This window comes from Blennius ocellaris (assembly GCF_963422515.1).
Source record: "Blennius ocellaris genome assembly, chromosome: 5".
Taxonomy (NCBI): Eukaryota; Metazoa; Chordata; class Actinopteri; order Blenniiformes; family Blenniidae; genus Blennius; species Blennius ocellaris.
The window spans coordinates 29,902,760-29,922,612 of record NC_137654.1 but is presented as its reverse complement, the minus strand read 5'-3'; the positions used below and the strand labels follow the sequence as shown (position 1 = coordinate 29,922,612).

General features: G+C 46.2%; 1 protein-coding gene across 1 annotated transcript in view; it reads left to right on the top strand.

Moving 5' to 3' along the window:
- Positions 1 to 1,136: 1,136 nt before the first annotated feature.
- noc2l (NOC2-like nucleolar associated transcriptional repressor) overlaps positions 1,137 to 19,853 on the top strand; it is a gene marked incomplete at its 3' end in the record, with an annotated part of 22,950 nt that continues 4,233 nt past the window's right edge. The window contains 18 exon segments of the mRNA XM_080496983.1: positions 1,137 to 1,232; positions 2,112 to 2,249; positions 2,335 to 2,518; positions 2,612 to 2,846; positions 3,997 to 4,087; positions 4,178 to 4,256; positions 7,376 to 7,486; positions 7,565 to 7,678; positions 7,774 to 7,962; positions 9,670 to 9,809; positions 10,290 to 10,401; positions 13,236 to 13,349; positions 14,218 to 14,319; positions 14,780 to 14,804; positions 14,807 to 14,922; positions 18,973 to 19,086; positions 19,170 to 19,211; positions 19,213 to 19,296. Coding sequence (XP_080353109.1) covers positions 1,213 to 1,232; positions 2,112 to 2,249; positions 2,335 to 2,518; positions 2,612 to 2,846; positions 3,997 to 4,087; positions 4,178 to 4,256; positions 7,376 to 7,486; positions 7,565 to 7,678; positions 7,774 to 7,962; positions 9,670 to 9,809; positions 10,290 to 10,401; positions 13,236 to 13,349; positions 14,218 to 14,319; positions 14,780 to 14,804; positions 14,807 to 14,922; positions 18,973 to 19,086; positions 19,170 to 19,211; positions 19,213 to 19,296 — 2,010 coding nt within the window. The 5' untranslated portion in view covers positions 1,137 to 1,212.

The window sequence follows — 19,853 nt, the reverse complement described above, 5'->3', positions numbered from 1 at the left end:
GCATGAGAGCTTGACATCGGGTTGTTAAGGTGGAGCCACATCTGGTGACGTTTTAATACAACAACCGCGATTACTTTGTTTATATGCGATTCTGATATTATAGTATCTGATATTATAGAAAACAACAGTGCGTATTTTGATAAGAATATCACACGTAAATAGGATTTTATTGATTTAATATCCGATGTGTACGCATACCACCTTAAAAGCCTCCTTTTGTCTGGTGTTTTGGATCAACTGGTTTCGCTGTTAACTGGTCGCCGACTTCCTCCAGCGTCTGTCGTTGCCGCTCATAACAGCTGGTGTTAAAAGAAGACTCGTTGTATGATGGGACACTTTGAATCGTGAACGTGAACAGAATCCGCCAGGACAACTCGGGATTTCTGACAGGTTTATAAACACCGGCTGTGACAAAGGACGGTACGGGAAGTCGGTCATCAGTTAAAAGGGGGAACCAGCGAATCCGTAACACCGGTCAGAGTCAGGAAGTGCACTCGATAAAACGATCCGCACCACCCCCGGAAGGCGGGGCTTCCCGTTTAAAGCGCTGTGATTGGTTCCAATTCCGATTCCGACTCACTCCGAAGCATTAACGAACATCCACGAAGCCGGAACGTGAATAAAGTGCACACCACGAACATGTTTTGAGTTACTGTTAGTAGACGAAATGCCGTTGACGTTTCGACGGCACGCGTCACGGATTGTTCACTTTGTGGGGAATTAGCCGGCTAAGCTAAAAGCGGCCGAACCTCGGAGGCGGTCGATTTAAGACTCACCGCCAGCCGTCGTCGGTGTCGCTGTGACAGCGGCGACTCCTCGCCGTAGTCAGCTTCCCCAGCTTTGTGGCGGCGTAGCGAAAAAGACCAACTATGAAAATGACAATCGTTTCTCTCTTCGTCCTTTAAGCATCTAATTAAAAGCTCACGTGTAGCATCAAAACACTGCTGCTGCTTCTTCACACGGGGACATGTTTTCTTGTTTCGCGTGCACGCCTTACCGATTATTTTCCAGCCTTAGGTAATTTATGTGTCATCGATGTGTGCTAATCCCGAGTTCCCCTGTATTCAACAGACACGGTGACAAAGAAATACTGAAACAACGGCTCATCTTTAAGTGAAACATTAAGAAATACAAGTATTCGATTGCCTGTGAACCATCAAACCAACAGCCCCGTGTCACACCGGGGGATTGTGGGTAGTTTCTACATCCAGCATGGCAGCGAAGCAGAAGAGGTAACGCGGACCATTTCTTTAAGAATAAAAATACCACGCGTCTGTTCGAGATCAGTTTGGCATCGCTTTGAAAGCCGCAAAGTCCCCGAAGCTGGTCGCTGTCTAAACGGGGCGTTAAAGGGCGTTTTAAGCGTTGTACGGTCGTTTTTATAGCCGCCCATGCTGCTAGCATGGAGCAACCCTGCTAGCATGTTAAACATGTGAAGTCTGAATTCTGTTTTACTTGTTTTAACATTTTAATTATTCGGAACAGCTGAATGAGAACTCATTTGAAGTTCAGTTATTTACTGGGTCATAATAATACAGCTACTTTACTTAAGTGTAGTTTTGAGGCACTTTGATTTTTACCCCAAGCCAAAACAACATCTTCTGATTTTATCAATATTTTAACTTGTCACGGTATTAATACCTTTGATATCAGCATTGGGTCTCATAAAAAAAGCTTCACTTAAAGGGATATTGTATTATATGGCTATTACAGTGGTATATTATATTATATTATTGCACAAATCAGTTCTGAGTTACATATTGGTCATTTAAATATTTGACTTAAACTGTGCAACTAGAATTTAAATGTATTTCTTGTCACTATTGACTGTTTTCTTATTTATTCTGTTTTGGGTGATATATTGTCCAACTGTTGTCGGGCAACTTTGATTCCACTGTTTCTTGTCTGTACAGCAGAATTGGAGTTGTAGAATTAGAAGTGTCCTTCCAATAAATGTTCAAATGATTCAATAGTTCACTAAAGTCCAATAGTTGGTCAAGTAAGATTATGGTTGGTTGCACTGTTGTCACAGAGTATCGTTAGAATTACTGGGTCACTTTAATCCTTGTTTCATCTGTTTACGTTTCATCGTTTCGTTCGTTTTCCTGCAGAAAATTAGAGGAGCTCAGCTTGGACGAGTTCCTGCTGACGGCTGCCGACTCAGCCGGGGAAAGTGGATCCGAGGAAGAGGCTCCCAAAAAGAGTGGACCAAAGAAGAAGAAGGACTTGAAGTCTTCCGCCGCTAAAATGTGAGTCTGCTTTCATAGATCATCGAATAATAATAATAATTACAAGATTGACAACTGTTTCTTTTTGGGGTTTTTTTTCCATCAGCGATGCTAAAAAGAAAGGTAAAGCATCCAAACACAAGGAGCAGCTGTCCAACTTGAAGAGCAAAGACCCGGAGTTTTACAAGTTCCTTCAGGAGAACGACCAGACGCTCCTCAACTTTGACGACACCGACAGCTCCGAAGACGAGGAGGAGAGAAAGTACCACACGCTGCCGTCGGCGCTGGAGGTGAGTCGCCCCGTGACGCCGCGTCGAACCGCCGCGGCGCTGCTGGGGGGGGGGGGGGGAAACTTCCCGGCGTGATTTCCGTCTCGCCCGCAGGAGGCCGGCTCCGAGGATGAGGGCGAGGGCGAAGGCGGGCGGAAAGCGTCCAAGAAAGCCAAGGACGAGGCCGTCAAAGTCACGGACAAGATGGTGGAAGAGTGGCGAGCCGCCCTGAAGAAGGAGCCGTCGCCACGTCTGTTCAGAGACGTCACCCAGGCCTTCAAAGCCGCCGTCGCCACCACGAAGGGCGAAGGGGCGGGGCCGTGCCGGTACAAAGTGGCCGACAGCTCTGGTGGGTTCAGTCTGCAGCCTGGGGGGAGGGGGGGGGGGGGGGGGGGGGGTCAGGAGGTCATAATGCTCATGTCACGTGATTAAAATACAAAATATTCATAATGAACCACATCCAATGTTAGAGGAAACTAGAAAATTCCCTCTGGAAATTTTATTGTGCCTGCTGCCGAGCGACCCCCCCCCCCCCCCCCCCCCTTGGGAAAAATCCGATATATCTGAATAGAGGACAAGTGCGGCAACTTTTTAAGACTAAATTGAGTCTGTAGCTGAAAATTTGGCGACGTGATGTGGCGTGGAAAAAAATGGGATTTTTTTTTTTTTTTCCGTGTTTTTCTCGGATCCCATTCAAAGCAGATAGGAGAAATTTTCGCAGTTTTTTACGTTTTGTTCGGAAACCGTTTGCGATATCCATTATCCGTAAAGAAGCACGCCATTCCCGGTAATTCCGCACGTTTTGATATATCATTGGTGTGTTTACTCCATACGGTGCCGGTATAGTTATTCGCCGAAAAAGCGGCGCGTTCCTGGGATAGTAATAATTGTGCGATGCCTCTTAAAGAGGCAGGCACAATTAATTAATATCTGAATTACAAAATATGTTCAATTAAGAGTAAAGACGTGTTCTTTGTACTCAAACCACCAGAATAAGAGGAAGAATTCCCTGAAATGGACAGAAGGATGTCCGAGGGTTCACGTCGGCTCCAGTTTAGAACAAATGTTTGATAATAAGATGGAAAATAAGTCTGGAGAGGCTCCGAGTTTTATTGGTTAAAGTCGTGAAATCAGAAGAAAAGCTCCCCGTTTGTTGTACAAGCAAACTTGCTTGTTTCCTCCCCCAAAGAAAATAAACCTTCGAGTTTGTTTTCAGTCTAAACTCAGAATAAATCAAATGCGGGATTGATTTTATTTCATGTTGTCAATCAGTCTTCATTGTTTGACTTGTCGACAGCATCAAATGAATAAATCAACTTTTTTTGTTTAATTCGATATATTTGTCCAGGCGGTTTAATTCAGTTTAATCAAAGTGGAGGAATCGGACTTTTCATTCCTGTTGCGTTTGCAGTGAATTTTCATAAATCTGTTATGAACGCCGGTGGTTTTGGCTTCAGACTGTGTGAATCAACTCTCCCTTCTGTCCCGTCGCCCCGCAGTGTTCAACGCTTTAGTCCTGTTCTGCATCAAAGACGTCTACGTGGCGCTGCAGCGGATCCTGGCCCTGAAGCCGGAGCGAGACCAGAAGAAGTGAGATCCAGTCCAGATCAGACTCCGGAGCTCGTCTCCTGCCTGTTGCACCGAGGTTCATCTTCTTCTCCTCCTCCTCCTCCTCCTCAGGCTCGTCCTGCCGTCCTCCAGTCCCCGGTGGCAGAAGAATCAGCTCGACATCAAGATGTACCTCAGCGGAGTCGTTCAGGTTCCACCTCGTTCCAGATTCCTGCGTTTTCTCGGGTCCCCGGAAACTGTCCGTAGAGTGTTGGCTGGCCGGTTTCCATGACAACGGTGCTCGGCGCCACTGAAAATGCAAAATTTGAAACTAAAAATGCCAAATTTGAAACTAAAAATGTTAAATTTGAAACTAAAAATGCTAAATTTGAAACTAAAAATGCAAAATTTGAAACTAAAAATGCAAAATTTGAAACTAAAACTGCCAAATTTGAAACTAAAAATGCTAAATTTGAAACTAAAAATGTTAAATTTGAAACTAAAAATGCTAAATTTGAAACTAAAAATGCCAAATTTGAAACTAAAAATGCTAAATTTGAAACTAAAAATGCTAATTTGAAAAATGCAAAATTTGAAACAAAATGCTAAATTTGAAACTAAAAATGCTAAATTTGAAACTAAATTAGAAGTGGATGTTTCTGGAAAAAACGCTGCGTCTCTGCACATGCTCAGTAGAGAACAAAAACAATAGCCTCCGGAGCGTCGTGGTTCCCTGCCCCAGGTTCCCCCGGGTACTTGGTGCTTTTATTTTGACAGTCACCGTAATAATCCAACTTGGTCTACTGTCCACTGGAAAGTCCTGTGTTCTCCAACTGTTTGTGGTGTGTGTGTGTGTGTGTGTGTGTGTGTGTGTGTGTGTGTGTGTGTGTGTGTGTGTGTGTGTGTGTGTGTGTGTGTGTGTGTGTGTGTGTGTGTGTGTGTGTGTGTGTGTGTGTGTGTGTGTGTGTGTGTGTGTGTGGCTTCATTACAACACCAACTAGTGGCCCAACATGGAAACATTATTTCGTTTTCACGTTCCTGGGTTTTGTTTTTTTTTTTGTTTTTTTTTTTTTTTTTACAAGCGATGGGTATTTCCCGGCTCTACGTTGACACAAAGATCTCCATGGAGACGGACCCGCCTGGTGCGGAGCTGCTATGAGCCGCCACACCTGTAGGGGGCAGTGTAGCGAGAAGCCTGAAGCCACAAACGTCACAAAATGTGACGTAAAAAAATCCGCCCCCCTCCATTTAGAAACAAAGAGTTCATCCAGATGTGAAATATCACCGTTACCTCAGTCCCGACCGTTGCCATGGTAACCGAAAGCTTCTACAGCAACGTACGAAAACGAGCGGGGCCATCGGGTGTGTCGTCCTCCCGTTTTCCCCGTCACACTCTTCTTTTATTGGAGCTTTTCTGTAGAAAACTAAGTGAATGCAGTTCGGGGCCAAATGTTTGTTTGTTGGCGTGAACGTATTTTTTTCCCCCCCCCAACAATGTTTTTTATTTATTTGTACATTTTAACAGAGTATGAACACATACACCCTCTCAAATACAAAAAAAACCCAGAAAAAGGAAAATAAATAAATAAACAATCGCATCAAATAACCACTCAGCGAGAGGCTGTCATTGGTCAATTTTAAAGTAGATTTTTAAGTATATATGTGATTCATTCCCCTGGTAAAGCAACGTTTGCTTTATCCAACGTCCAGTAGTCGGTTTCCTTTGTCTCTTTCCACTTTAGTGCAATTCGTCTCTTTGCTTGCAACAAAACCCATATTAATAAACAACTTCCCATTTTGTGTATGTTATATTTTTAGTGTTTAGGCGTGAACGTATTTAGAAATGTCTTCGGTTTAACCCTCTGGGGCCCGAAGCATTTTGTGCCGTTTTCTTCACTACAATTGATTTTTCCTTTATATCTCAGATATAAAATCCTTAAACCTTGCGCCTTTTTTTGGTGTCATTTTGTTCAGGACAACCTCATAAATGCATTTCTGAAGTATTTTCATCACTTTGGCATACTGTATTAAAACAGTGGATCTAAAAACAACATAAAATTACAAATTCGGGTGGTAAAAACGTAGATTTATTGACTATAAAAGTCCCAGACGCGGTTAACGAATCATTTTGTTTACTTGTAAAGTAAATCTAAACTATAATTAACAAAAATTTATCAAAACAGGACTGAAAAAAACAGTTATATACAGATATTTACAGTGAAATAGAAGCACTGCCTCAGGCGTTTTTGTAAAACTATTTACAAAAGGTCACATATTTTTCCTCACATCTCATATCTTATTTGGGCTATCAACGTCATTTAAAAATGAGCTTGTAGTTTTATATCTGCACTTTCGACACGGATTGAAACACTGGACCAACATTTGCTTTATCCAACATCCTTTGTCTCTTTCCACTTTAGTGCAATTTGTCTCTTTGCTTGCAACAGAACCCATATTAACAAGAAGGCCGTTGCTGGGCTAATCCCCCGCCGGAGGGCTTTATATTTTCTCACAAAGCCAGCTCTAAGGCAGCACACTTGGTACACTAGAGGGTGTTCCATGGGTCCTAGTAGATAATTATGTAGAATCTGAAAGGTCTTCTTCATAAGCTATGTCAAAATACGTCTCCAGAGCCCAAAAGGTGTTTTTATGCACTTAGTGACCCTGTGACCTGATATGCAAATGAGGTCATGGTCACCATGGTGCCCCTTCTCCCCAGGTGGAGTGTCCATGTGTGAAGTTTGGTGACTGTGGGCCCAGGAACTGCTGAGAAATGAGGAGAAATGTTTATATGAAAATACACGTATTGTGCAACCATGACGAGCAAACTTCAGACCCTACCAATCTTCAAGGTCAAGGTCAGGTCACTTGGTGTACTGGAGGTTATCCCTGGAGTGTGTATCACGTGTGTATAAAATTTCAGAGCCCTAGCTCAAAAACCTAGGCCTCCATAGCCCAACATGTGTTTTTAAGCACTTCGTGACCCTGTGACCTACTTAATATGCAAATTAGGTCAAGGTCAACATAGTATCCCTTCCCCCTCTGAGATGTATCCACATGTGAAGTTTGGTCACTGTGGGCCCAGGGGTTGCCGAGATATAGGTAGAAACGTTCGAACGGACGGACGTACGGAGACTGTTTCAAGATCCCCCTTCGGGGCCTATCGGCCACGGCGGGGGATAATAAACAGCTGTTCCCATTTTGTGTACCTTATATTTTCAGGGTATCGGCGTGAACGTATCTAGACATGACTACGGTTTAACAAGACGCTACGAGTTCTTTTAAAGTCTTTGCTTTTGCCGCTGATCCAACGAGTTTCCCCTCCTGCAGCTCCTGTCCTGTCTGACGGAGGCGACGGTGATCAGCGCCGTCCTGCAGCACGCCAACCAGCTGGTGCCGTATTACCTCTGTCTGCCCAAGCAAGGTCGCCACCTGGTCAAGGTAAACAGACTGCCCCTCCCCCCTCCTTCTCCTCCCTCCCCCTCCGGTGTTTGAATCCGTCTCTTCTTTGTCTTCCAGCAACTGGTGAAGCAGTGGAGTTCTGGAGAGGAGACGAGTCGTGTGCTGGCGTTCCTCGCCCTCAATAAAATCTGCCGGCAGAAGCCAGATAGTTACCTGAACGCCATCCTCAAGGTGATGACGTCACACATGGAGACAACGGCGGCGGCGGCGATGAAGCAAACATCCGTCCCCCTCCTCTAACGTCGGCTTCTCCTTCCGCTTCGCAGCAAATGTACATCTCCTACGTGCAGAACTGCAAGTTCACGTCCCCCAACGTGCTTCCCATGATCACCTTCATGCAGCGCACGCTGACGGAGATGTACGCCCTGGACACGCAGGCCACCTACCAGCACGCCTTCATCTACATCCGCCAGCTCGCCATCCACCTCAGGAACGCCATGACCATGAAGAAGAAGGTCCGTGTGTCGTTTAATTGTTCGGAATATTGTTCCCGAGTCCCCCAACTTGTCTTGGGGAAACATCTGGAGGCACACAAACACCCGAAAAAGTTCAAATAATAAACTTTGTAGCCTCTATTAACAATATAAAGTCATTCTCATCGAAGTTTTATCGTAAATACAGAAAAAAAAGTATTTCCCAAGTTCTTTTTTTAAAGTTTAAAGTGAGTTTGTAAAAAAAAAAAAAATAATATCCAGAATGCAGCAGCTGGAGGAGAAGTTTCACTGTATTTTCATTTTAAAAATGGTTAATTGTGGCTTTATTCTTGCCACAAGCTGGAGGTGAAGTTGAGCTGTACGTGGTTCCTGAACTACAACGTGTCTGACGCCACTGGTCACGAGTTTTTAAAGGATCTGAATTGATTAATTTTTAATTTAACTGGTTAAGCTGCGTGTTAAAAACGCGTCCAAACCTGCGTGTGGACGAGACTCGTCGCCTCCTAGAGTCTCTTTAATAATTAAATGAAGCAGATCAGCAAAAGTCCCAAGAAATTTAAGCTTGTTTGTTTTTTTCTTCTGTCTTCTAAACCAGTGTTTTTCAACCTTTTTTGAGCTAAGAGACACTTTTTTGTTTGGAAAACTCTGGAGTCACACCACCACCACCCGAAAATGTTAAAATGTTAAACTCTGTAGCCTCTATTAACAATATAAAGTCGTTCTCATCAAAGTTTTATCAACAGGAATCCAGTAAATCCAGAAACAAAGGACTTTTTTTAATAGTGCCTCCCTCAGTGTGAAACCTGGACCTGATGGATGAAGAGCTGAGATCCTGGTTTTCAAAAACTTCTCCATCGCTGTCACTGACAGTACTTTGATACAAGATGGTAGCAGGAGGTGGAGATGAACCACACTGACGTCTGTCACTTTACATTTCACCGGCAAAGTTCTGTGCTGCCCTCTAGTGGTGAAGAGTATTTATACATGATTACTCTGCAACACACTGTGAGAGTGAATGTTTATTTTTATTTTTTTTATGTGAAATTGGATAATTTCCCACGGCTCACCTGACGAGATCTGGAGGAAACACCAGTGGTTGAAAAACACTGAACTACAGGAGTGTGGAAGCGTCGTGGGGCCACGGGATTTAGTCTGGAAAGAGTTTTTTCTTTTTTATACTTGATGGAAATGTTTATATTTTCACAAAAAAACGAAAGAATTACTACAGAAATATGATAATCTCAACATAAAGCCAAATTTTAATGAATTTCTTTCACAATCCACTTAAAAATGCCTCCAGACGTTAGATATTTATTGTCAAATGTCCAAACTTCATAGTCGTCGGGAGTTAAAATGCATATAAACGATCCCAGAATAAAAAGTAAACGAGGCTCCGTCAGTCAGTAAATTCAACTTTAATTCCAGGTTTAAGCAAACCTGCAACTATGGAAACCCGCGAGGGACACGAGGACGGAATGGACAAAAGCTGAGAAACTCAAATTTGCAAAATACAAAATGCTTTTAGCTACTAAATTGATTCAACCGATTTTTTTTTTCTGGTGCCGAATACTGTGAAATGTCCAAAAATGTCTGTTTTTCTGTTGTTTTTTACAATTTCCTTGGTGGTTTTGGCCTCTTGCAGGCTGGTTCTGACCCGCGGGCCTCGTGCCGCGCGTCGCCTCCATAGATTAGTTGACGTTGAACGTCTTTGACGTCTTTGTCCTGCAGGAGACGTCCCAGTCGGTGTATAACTGGCAGTTCGTCCACTGTCTGTCCCTGTGGTGTCGAGCCCTGAGCACCCTCCATCCCAGCGACGTCCTGCAGCCTCTCATCTACCCGCTCTGCCAGGTCATCCTCGGCACCATCAGGTGAGGTCACAGACGTCCTCATCCAGCCCCAACAGGACCGTCTTCCTCCTCCCGACATCTGTGGTATTATTATTATTATAAAACGTCTTTTCAAATCCGGTGGGACCTCGTCGCTCCGTCCGTGTTGAAACGAAACACCCACAAACAGAACAATGGGCCTCCAGTTGCACCAACAGTGTTTGAATGACAGAAACAAGGTGATAAATAAGACAATATTATGCGAGGACGGCTGCAGCGGCGCCAACGATGTGCAGGTGGAGGAAGACGGGGGCGGAGGGTGGTTTAAAAACTCCCAACGCCGTGAAATAAAATCAGGATTTCTGTTGTCGTTTTTTTTTTGTACTCGGAACAGTAAAAACTCTTTAAAGCCTGATTTTTGAGATTTAAACGTCCCTTCCTGTGTCGTCGGGTGGGTTATTTGTGGCTGCAGTGCCGCTCCCGGCCAGCAGGTGGAGGTATTGACGCTCCGTTGTGTTGCAGGCTGGTGCCCACGGCCAGGTTCTACCCTCTGAGGATGCACTGCTGCAGAGCGCTCACGCTGCTGTCCGGCAGCACCGCCACCTTCGTGCCGGTCCTGCCGTTCCTCCTGGAGGTGAGAGACGCCGCCGCCGCCGCCCCCCCCGCCGCCGGGCGATCAACGGCCCGGCGTGGCGAGCGGCGAGTCCGTTGGCCGACTTTGTGTCGGGTGGAAACTGAGAAAATGGAGCTGTGGTGAAATGTTCCGTCGGCGGTTTGCTGTGGGGGGGGGTGTGTGGTGGGGTGGGGGGAGGTGGGGGGGGGGGGGGGGGACCAAACAAAAAAAAGAAAAGAAAAGAAAAGCGACGCACACGAGTCGCGTCTCGGCCTCAACGGCCGCAAACTGAAGGAGTTCAGGAAGAGCAGAGACACCTTGTCGTTATCAGAGCGATCGCAGGTCACCAACTGACACCCTCCACCTCCCCCACCCCCCTCCACCTCCACCTCCACCCCCCCCAAATCAGGTGTTAATCATGTGTGTGTGTGGGCCTTTGTCAGTTTCACCAATCCGACGAAGGCTCGGCTGTGGTTTACACTCTGGTCCTAACACGCTGTGCAGACCCACATCCTCTCTCTGCCCCCCCACTCCCCTCTCTCCCCCCCCCCCACACCCGCCCCCCCCCCCCCCCCCCCCGCCGCCGCCAACAAAAGCCCAACAGCAAGCTGTGTTTATTTGTGACGCACAATACTTCCTGTGTGTTTTTTTTTTTTTTTTCTTTTTCCCCTCCTTTACTGTTCCCCTCGTTAAAGGCAAGCTGAGGTACGCTGCTACTGTTTTAATTAGAGCGGCAGAAACAGCCCCTTCCTCCTGTGTGTGTGTGTGTGTGTGTGTGTGTGTGTGTGTGTGTGGTGTGTGTGTGTGTGTGTGTGTGTGTGTGTGTGTGTGTGTGTGTGTGTGTGTGTGGTGTGTGTGTGTGTGTGTGTGTGTGTGTGTGTGTGTGTTGTTTTCTCATATCTCTGAGGGGGGTGCATGATTTGGAGCTTCCTGCTTCAGTAGCTGTGTGCGTGCGTGTGTGCGTGCGTGGTGTGTACGTGTGTGTGTGTGTGTGTGTGTGTGTGTGTGTGTGTGTGTGTGTGTGTGTGTGTGTGTGTGTGTGTGTGTGTGTGTGTGTGTGTGTGTGTGTGTGCGTGCGTGCGTGCGTGCGTGCGTGCGTGCGTGCGTGTGTGTGAGTAGCGAGCACCAGGGTTGGCCCATTGCCTTCCCACTTCCCTCTGGCTCCCCCGCAGACCGCCACCACATCCTATGTTTGTACAGACAGCACCGGCCAGGAGCGTTGCTCTGCTGCACACACACACACACACACATACACACACACACACACACAGCATTAACGACCACACACACACACACACACACACACACACGGAGATACGGGGAGTCAGAAATAGCTCGATACACAAATACAAGTCAGAAATTCACTTGCGCTGTGGGCAGATGTGAGGCTGCAGCTCGTAGACAAAGATCCCACACGTTGGCTCTCGGCCGCTCCGCTCCCGCAGACCCACGTAGGAATGTGTCATCTCGCCAACGGTGCGCCGTCTCACGGCGAGCCCGGCCCGTCGCCGGGAGGAACGTCGACGCCGGAGGTTCATGGTTAATTACGGCTCGATGGTTTCCACGTTTGCCGTCGTGGTGGGGGGTGGGGGTGGGGGGGGGGGGGGGGGCGGGGGAGTTGGTTTCATAAAGCGGCGAGTCGTCGGTTCGGGGGTCGTTCACGCTCAAACGTTACGACTTGTTCAGACGGAAACTTCGTGTCGTCGCCGAAATTAGGGTGTTGAAACGTGAGGCCCGGGCCTCAACATGAGAAAACTGAGTTTGTAAAAAAAATTAATACCCAGAATGCAACAGCTGGGGGAGAAGTTTCACTGTATTTTCATTAAAAAATGGTTAATTGTGGCTTTATTCTTGCCACAAGCTGGAGGTGAAGTTGACCTCCCACATGGAAAGAACCTATATAAACATATATGCTTTAATATAGGTTTTGAATATATGTGACATATATAAAATTGGCCGTTTTCCTATATTTTGTGCACATATATGTGCAGCATACAGCATTTATGTGCATGTATGCAGCATATAGGTTTCATATATCCTCATATAGGTTCTTTCCATGTGGGCTGTACGTGGTTCCTGAACTACAACGTGTCTGACGCCACTGGTCACGAGTTTTTAAAGGATCTGAATTGATAAATTTTTTATTTAACTGGTTAAACTGCGTGTTAAAAACTCAAACCTGCGTGTGGACGAGACTCGTCGCCTCCTAGAGTCTCTTTAATAATTAAATGAAGCAGATCAGCAAAAGTTCCAAGAAATTTAAGCTTGTTTGTTTTTTTCTTCTGTCTTCTAAACCAGTGTTTTTCAACCTTTTTTGAGCCAAGACACACTTTTTTGTTTGGAAAAATCTGGAGGCACACCACCACCACCTGAAAATGTTAAACTCTGTAGCCTCTATTAACAATATAAAGTCTTTCTCATCAAAGTTTTATCAACAGGAATCCAGTAAATCCAGAAACAAAGGACTTTTTTTAATAGTGCCTCGTCAGTGTGAAACCTGGACCTGATGGATGAAGAGCTGAGATCCTGGTTCACATTCTTCCTTTTCAAAAACTTCTCCATCACTGTCACTGACACAGTACTTTGATACAAGATGGTAGCAGGAGGTGGAGATGAACCACACTGACGTCTGTCACTTTACATTTCACCTGCAAAGTTCTGTGCTGCCCTCTAGTGGTGAAGAGTATTTATACATGACTACTCTGCAACACACTGTCCGCTGTGAGAGCAAATGTTTTTTTTTTTTTTAGAAGAAAATGGGAAATTGGATCATTTGAAACACCAGCGGTTGAAAAACACTGTTCTCCTTTTCCCCCGGGAAGTCGGAAGTTCTAACGTTTGTTTTTCTCCCGTAGATTTTCCAACAAGTGGACTTCAACAAGAAGCCGGGCCGAATGAGCAAGAAACCCATAAACTTCGCCGTCATCCTGAAGCTCAACAAGGTCAACCTGGTGGAGAAGGCCTACAAGGTGAGTCCTGGCGGGTGGGCGGAGCCCCGGTTGCCCTGGGCGACGCCACAGTTCATGTTGGGCCACTAGTGGGCGCTGTTGTTTCTGTAATGAAACCACACACTCATACACACACACAGCAGAGAAAAACACATTATTAACAGTAACAATGGGAGTAAACTGACGTTCTGCTAGCTGTCAAAATAAAAGCACCGAGTCCCGACACCGCGGAGGAACGTTTGTGGTTCTGTGTGCAGAAGAACCGTTGGTTGGTAGGTGACGGAGGACAGGATGAGTCGCAGGAACGGCGTTGCAGAAAAAGTTTCATCTTCAGTGACTCACAAACGCGAAACTCGTCTGAAACGTTTTAACTTGAAGCCTCGTCGTACAAACGTCTGACGCTCAGGTCGGGACTCAATGAGCCTCAGACCCGTGAACTAAAAGACAAAATGCAGTTTTGATGGTGTTTTTAACTCTTTATTCACCACTGACAGGTTCGCACACGTCTCTTAATAATAAAAACCCAAAGCTTCTTTATATCGTCTCAATAATTAAAGAAAAACCTCCAGAGACTTCTACAGTACTTCTGAGTTACTTTTTCAGTAATATGACGGATCTATTTGAATTATTTTTACTTCTTAGTATTTTTAGAAAAAAGAAAATTCACTTTTTTTTAATTTTTTTTTTATTCTTCAGGCGTATTTGCGATGTTGAGATATTATTTCACTACAATACGTTTCCATAACGACGTTAAACCTGAGATCCGAGACGCAGTCGGACTCATCGACTGTAGACATTTATTTATTTAACATTCCGGTGAATTCCGTCTGATCCTCTTCGTGGATTTCCTCCTGTCTGACCTCTCCTCCTCCTCCTCCTCCTCCTGCAGGACGGCTTGATGGACCAGCTCTACGACCTGATCCTGGAGTATTTCCACACTCAGGCCGCCTCCATCGGCTTCCCCGAACTCGCCCTGCCCACCATCATCCAGGTAGTCGGCCTCTGAGCCGCATTGTAATCTGATTTAAGTCGTATGGAGACGCTGATGAAATCAAGTTAACGTCGAGGGGCCGAGGAGGAATTTAACCTTGTCGTTGATTCTACATTTCTGTATGTATGTTGATCAACCTGGAGTCACACTCGTATCTATATTATATCCTATCACATCCCTTAAAACGGCGTTTAAAACGGTCAAAACCCCCCAAAAATTGTGCCGTATCACAATATTAAAATGTCTTAACGACGACATTTAGCTTCATGTGTGACTTTAGTTTGTTTTTTATAGACGAGTTTGTTCTCGCGACGTAGATGATCAGATTATTTAAGATCAGCTTCTTTCGAATTATACGAGACGACGGGATCATCCTGGGGTTTTTTTTTCTTCCTCCTCCTCCTCCTCCTCCTCCTCCTCCTCCTCCTCCTCCTCCTCCTCCTCCTCTTCCTCCCTGCAGCTGAAAGCGTTCCTGAAGGAATGCAAGTGGGCAATTACACCAAGCCGGTGCGCCAGCTGCTGGAGAAGGTGCAGGAGAACAGCAGCTACATCACAGGACGCAGACAGAAGGCCGCCTTTGGAGTGGCGGACGCCGCCGCTGTGGTGAGTGTGTGTGTGCGTGTGTGTGTGGTGTGTGTGTGTGTGTGTGTGACAGAAACTGCCCCCAAAGGGTTTCTCTTTTTTTTTTTTTTTTCTACCTCGACTTCCCCTCGTCTCTGTTTTTGCAGATATTTCAATTAAATCGCCTTCATTTTAAAGTGCAGCAAAAGAAAATAAAAACAAGCAGAATATATGTTTCGCTGGGTGTGATATATGTGATATGTGTGATATATGTTGATATAAGTTTATATAAGTTAATATACATTGATATATGTTGATATACGTTGATATATGTTGATATATGCTGATATACGTTGATATAAGTTAATATACATTGATATATGTTGATATACGTTGATATAAGTTAATATACATTGATATATGTTGATATACGTTGATGTAAGTTAATATACGTTGATATATGTTGATATACGTTGATGTAAGTTAATATACGTTGATATATGTTGATATACGTTTATATAAGTTAATATACGTTGATATATGTTGATATACGTTGATATATGTTGATATATGCTGATATACGTTGATATAAGTTAATATACATTGATATATGTTGATATACGTTGATATAAGTTAATATACATTGATATATGTTGATATACGTTGATGTAAGTTAATATACGTTGATATATGTTGATATACGTTGATATAAGTTAATATACGTTGATATATGTTGATATAAGTTGATATACGTTGATATAAGTTAATATATGTTGATATAAGTTTATATAAGTTAATATACATTGATATATGTTGATATATGTTGATATACGTTGATATAAGTTAATATAAGTTGATATATGTTGATATAAGTTAATATCAGTTGATATACGTTGATATATGTTGATATAAGTTAATATCAGTTGATATACGTTGATATATGTTGATATACATTGATATAAGTTAATATACGTTGATATACGTTGATATATGTTGATATAAGTTAATATCAGTTGATATACGTTGATATATGTTGATATATGTTGATATATGTTGATATAAGTTAATATCAGTTGATATACGTTGATATATGTTGATATAAGTTAATATCAGTTGATATAAGTTTATATAAGATGATATAAGTTAACATACGGGCCGGCAGGACGCCGTCGTCACCGCAGCGTCACCAAGTGAAGACGGGAAGCTCTTATTGCGTCTTAGAGGTTCGTTTCCACGACAACGGCGCTCAGAGCCACCGAAAACGTCAAGAAGAGGGGGGATGGGTGCAACTTTTTGAAAATCCTCCATCTCCGTGGAAACGGGAAAACACAGTAACAAAGTTTCTTCTGCACGCGCTCAGTTGATGGACAACAACGACTCCCAGTCCGTCGTTTCCGATGCCACAGCAGAGATAAAAACGTTTTCATGTTGTCGTGTAAAAAGAAGCAGAACTTTTAATAAGACGACGTTCAGACAGAAGAACTCTGAGGTTCAGCTTTAGTCTCAATCAGACGCAGGATATAAAGGATTTATTTAATATCCTGTCTTCAAAATGTAATATTGAAACGTCCTTGTATGGAGAGCAGCATCAACCTGCAGCAGCGTCAACCTGCAGCAGCGTCAACCTGCAGCAGCGTCAACCCTGCAGCGTCGTCAACCTGCGGCGTCAACCTGCAGCGGCGTCAACCTGCAGCGGCGCCAACCTGCAGCAGCATCAACCTGCAGCGGCGCCAACCTGCAGCAGCGTCAACCTGCAGCGTCATCAACCTGCAGCGCCAACCTGCAGCAGCATCAACCTACAGCGTCATCAACCTGCAGCGCCAACCTGCAGCAGCATCAACCTACAGCGTCATCAACCTGCAGCACCAACCTGCAGCGTCATCAACCTGCAGCACCAACCTGCAGCAGCATCAACCTGCAGCAGCATCAACCTGCAGCGGCATCAACCTGCAGCGCCAACCTGCAGTGGCGTCAACCTGCAGTGGCGTCAACCTGCAGCGTCAACCTGCAGCGTCTTCAACCTGCAGCGCACCAACCTGCAGCGTCAACCTGCAGCGTCAACAACCTGCAGCTTCAACCTGCAGCGTCTTCAACCTGCAGCGGCACCAACCTGCAGCGTCAACCTGCAGCGGCGTCAACCTGCAGCGGCACCAACCTGCAGCTTCAAACCTGCAGCAGCACCAACCTGCAGCTTCAACCTGCAGCGGCACCAACCTGCAGCTTCAACCTGCAGCGTCTTCAACCTGCAGCAGCACCAACCTGCAGCAGCGTCATAAATAACTACCAGCCTCCCGATAACTCAAACTGGATGTGGTTCCACATGAGGACCTGAGAGCAGAAGAGTCACGACGGGAGAATTAAAATCTTCGTTTGGAGCCAAAAAAAAACAAAAAAAAAAACCCCGAAGTGGCTTGAAGTGACTCGTTTTCAGTGTCGCTAGTTAGTTAGTTTTGGGCTCCGATCCAGCGAGGCTCACGAACGGCCGACCCCCCCCCCTCCCCCTCCTCTTTCCCCCCACTAACCCTGGGACCCGTGTGCCGACGCCGGCCTTTGAACCAGCAACCTTAATCACCACGTCTGAGTGTGTTTCATGTGTGGTGACTCAGTGTCTTCACTACCTGTCCTCACATGTTGGCTGTGTGTGTGTGTGTGTGTGTGTGTGTGTGTGTGTGTGTGTGTGTGTGTGTGTGTGTGTGTGTGTGTGTGTGTGTGTGTGTGTGTGTGTGTGTGTGTGTGTGTGTGTGTGTGTGTGTGTGTGTGTGGTGTGTGTGTGTGTGTGTGGCGCCGTGCCAGCGCCTGTCGCCACGGCTCAGTGGAAGCTGTCTCCGCCGTGCTGCCGGCGCGGCGACGGCCCGGCTGCTGCCGCCGCTCTGGAAAGGTCACGGCCCCCCCCCCGCGCCACCCTCCCCTCCTCCCCCCTCCCCCCCCCACATTATGCCGTCCAATCTGAGGCCCCCGTTAAGCAACGTTTCCACGTGAAAGCAAAAAAGCTTTCTGCTGCATTTTGTCGCCGTCGCTCCTCTAAACCCTCACAAGGCAGCCTCTTTGAAGCCGTCGCCGTGGAAACGGGCGAAATAGTAGCCGGACTTCACTTGCATTGTGCTTTTCAACGCGTGAGCAGCTTCTGAGAGCGTTACGTCGCCCGGCACATTCAATCACTGAGGCCCATGCAAAGGCGCCGGCACTCCGCCGGGAGCAGTTGAGGGTTTAGTGTCTTGCTCAAGGGCACTTCAGCATGTGGGGATGGGAATCGAGCCTGGAGCCTTACCAGCCTAACGCACCTGTTTTATTTTTTGGGGGAGAGGGGGGAATCGACTCCCGTCTCCATAAAAACAGGCAAAAAACTCAACTTTTATCAAAAGTTGCTTTGACTTGGTCTCCATGGAAACGGGGGGGGGGGAGGGGGGGCAACATCACATTCATAGTGAATTGTTCTGAGTTGAACAATCAGAGCAAAGCTTCCTCCCATTGTCATGACTCGCAGTCCTTAGGCTCCTGGACTTGGTGCTTTTATTTTGACAGTCACCGTAATAACAATCCAATGTAATCGTGTGTGTGTGTGTGGTTTCATTACCATAGCAACCGTCGGAGTCGACTCGCCGTACTTTCTAAACTTTTCTGAAACGACGCGTTCCGCCTCCGCTCGTTTACATGTCATGTAAACGAGCGCGGAGCCTCGTCACCCCCCCGCCCCCACCCCCGCCCCCCCGGCAGCTGTTTTATTCCCTCATCTCGCTCGTCACCCGTCCGTCCTTAATGGCCGCCCGGCAAATTGCGGCGAACGTGTAAAGCCGGCGGGCGCGGGAGGGCCGCGGGTCTCTGCGCTCTATTGGATTTGTCGGTCAGATAATGCGATTTTGCCGGATCAATACGTCCACAAAGACCTTTCTTTTCTTTCTTTCTTTTCTTTCTTTCTTTCTTTCTTTCTTTCTTTCTTTCGGGGCGGGAGGAGCTCTCTCTCCTCTCAGCCGCCTTTTAATCGCTCGCCGCCTCGTCTCGCCTCGCCTCGCCCCGGCTGACGGGAAGTCGCGGCTTGAAAGCCCGGGAAATGTTTTTTCCCCACGTCTCAGCGGAGTTTTGTCGTCCCGCCAGGCGTCCTGGGAGAAGCAGGTGCAGCAGGAGGGGACGCCGCTCGGCCGGTACTACGCCCAGTGGAGGACGCTGAGGGACAAGGAGATCCAGCTGGAGATCTCCGGCAAAGAACGGGTGAGTACCCCCGTCCCCCTCCCCCTCCCTCCCCCCTCGTACCGTCAAACCGTCGCCTGACCTTTTGATTTTCCCTGTTAAAGATGGAGGACCTGGATCTGCCCGAGATCAAACGCAAGAAGATCAGAGAAGAAGGCCGAGGACAAGAAGGAGTTCAAGGATCTGTTCGATTCCGACGGCGAGTCGGACGGAGACGACGCGGGAGTCAGAGTCAGAGGTGAGGCGGCGTCTGGACGCCACCGGGGGGGGCGCCGGAGGACATCGCTCTCCCGGGCGAAACCTGGAAACCTTCGCAGCGATAGCGACTTTTTTGAAACTCCCAACTCCCAAGGTTGAACGTTAGCAAACGCTCCAAATCCGTCTCCGTGGAAACGGGGATAACTGTTGTCGTCGTAGTGCTGCTACTGCACATGCTCAGTAGAGGCACAAGGTTTCGAGTGTCGTGACTCTCAGTCCGTACTTTCCTGGGGCTTTTATTTTGACAGTCACCGTAGTAAACGGTCCAACAAAAGCCTTTTGTTCTCCCGTCGTTAATGTGGAGATCGTTTTCTTCCGTTTCATTACAGAAACAAACAAACTGCTCCCTCTAGTGGCCCGACATGAAAACTACATCATTGTCAGTTTCTGCCGTTTCCGTATAAACAGACAAAGTTGCATTTTAACTTGAAACGTTGTGTAAACGGGCAGAAATCCACTGCAAAAGTTGATATAAAAACAAAATCTGAGAAGAAAATTGCTTAAAAGTAAAATTATCTGCCGATGAAGCA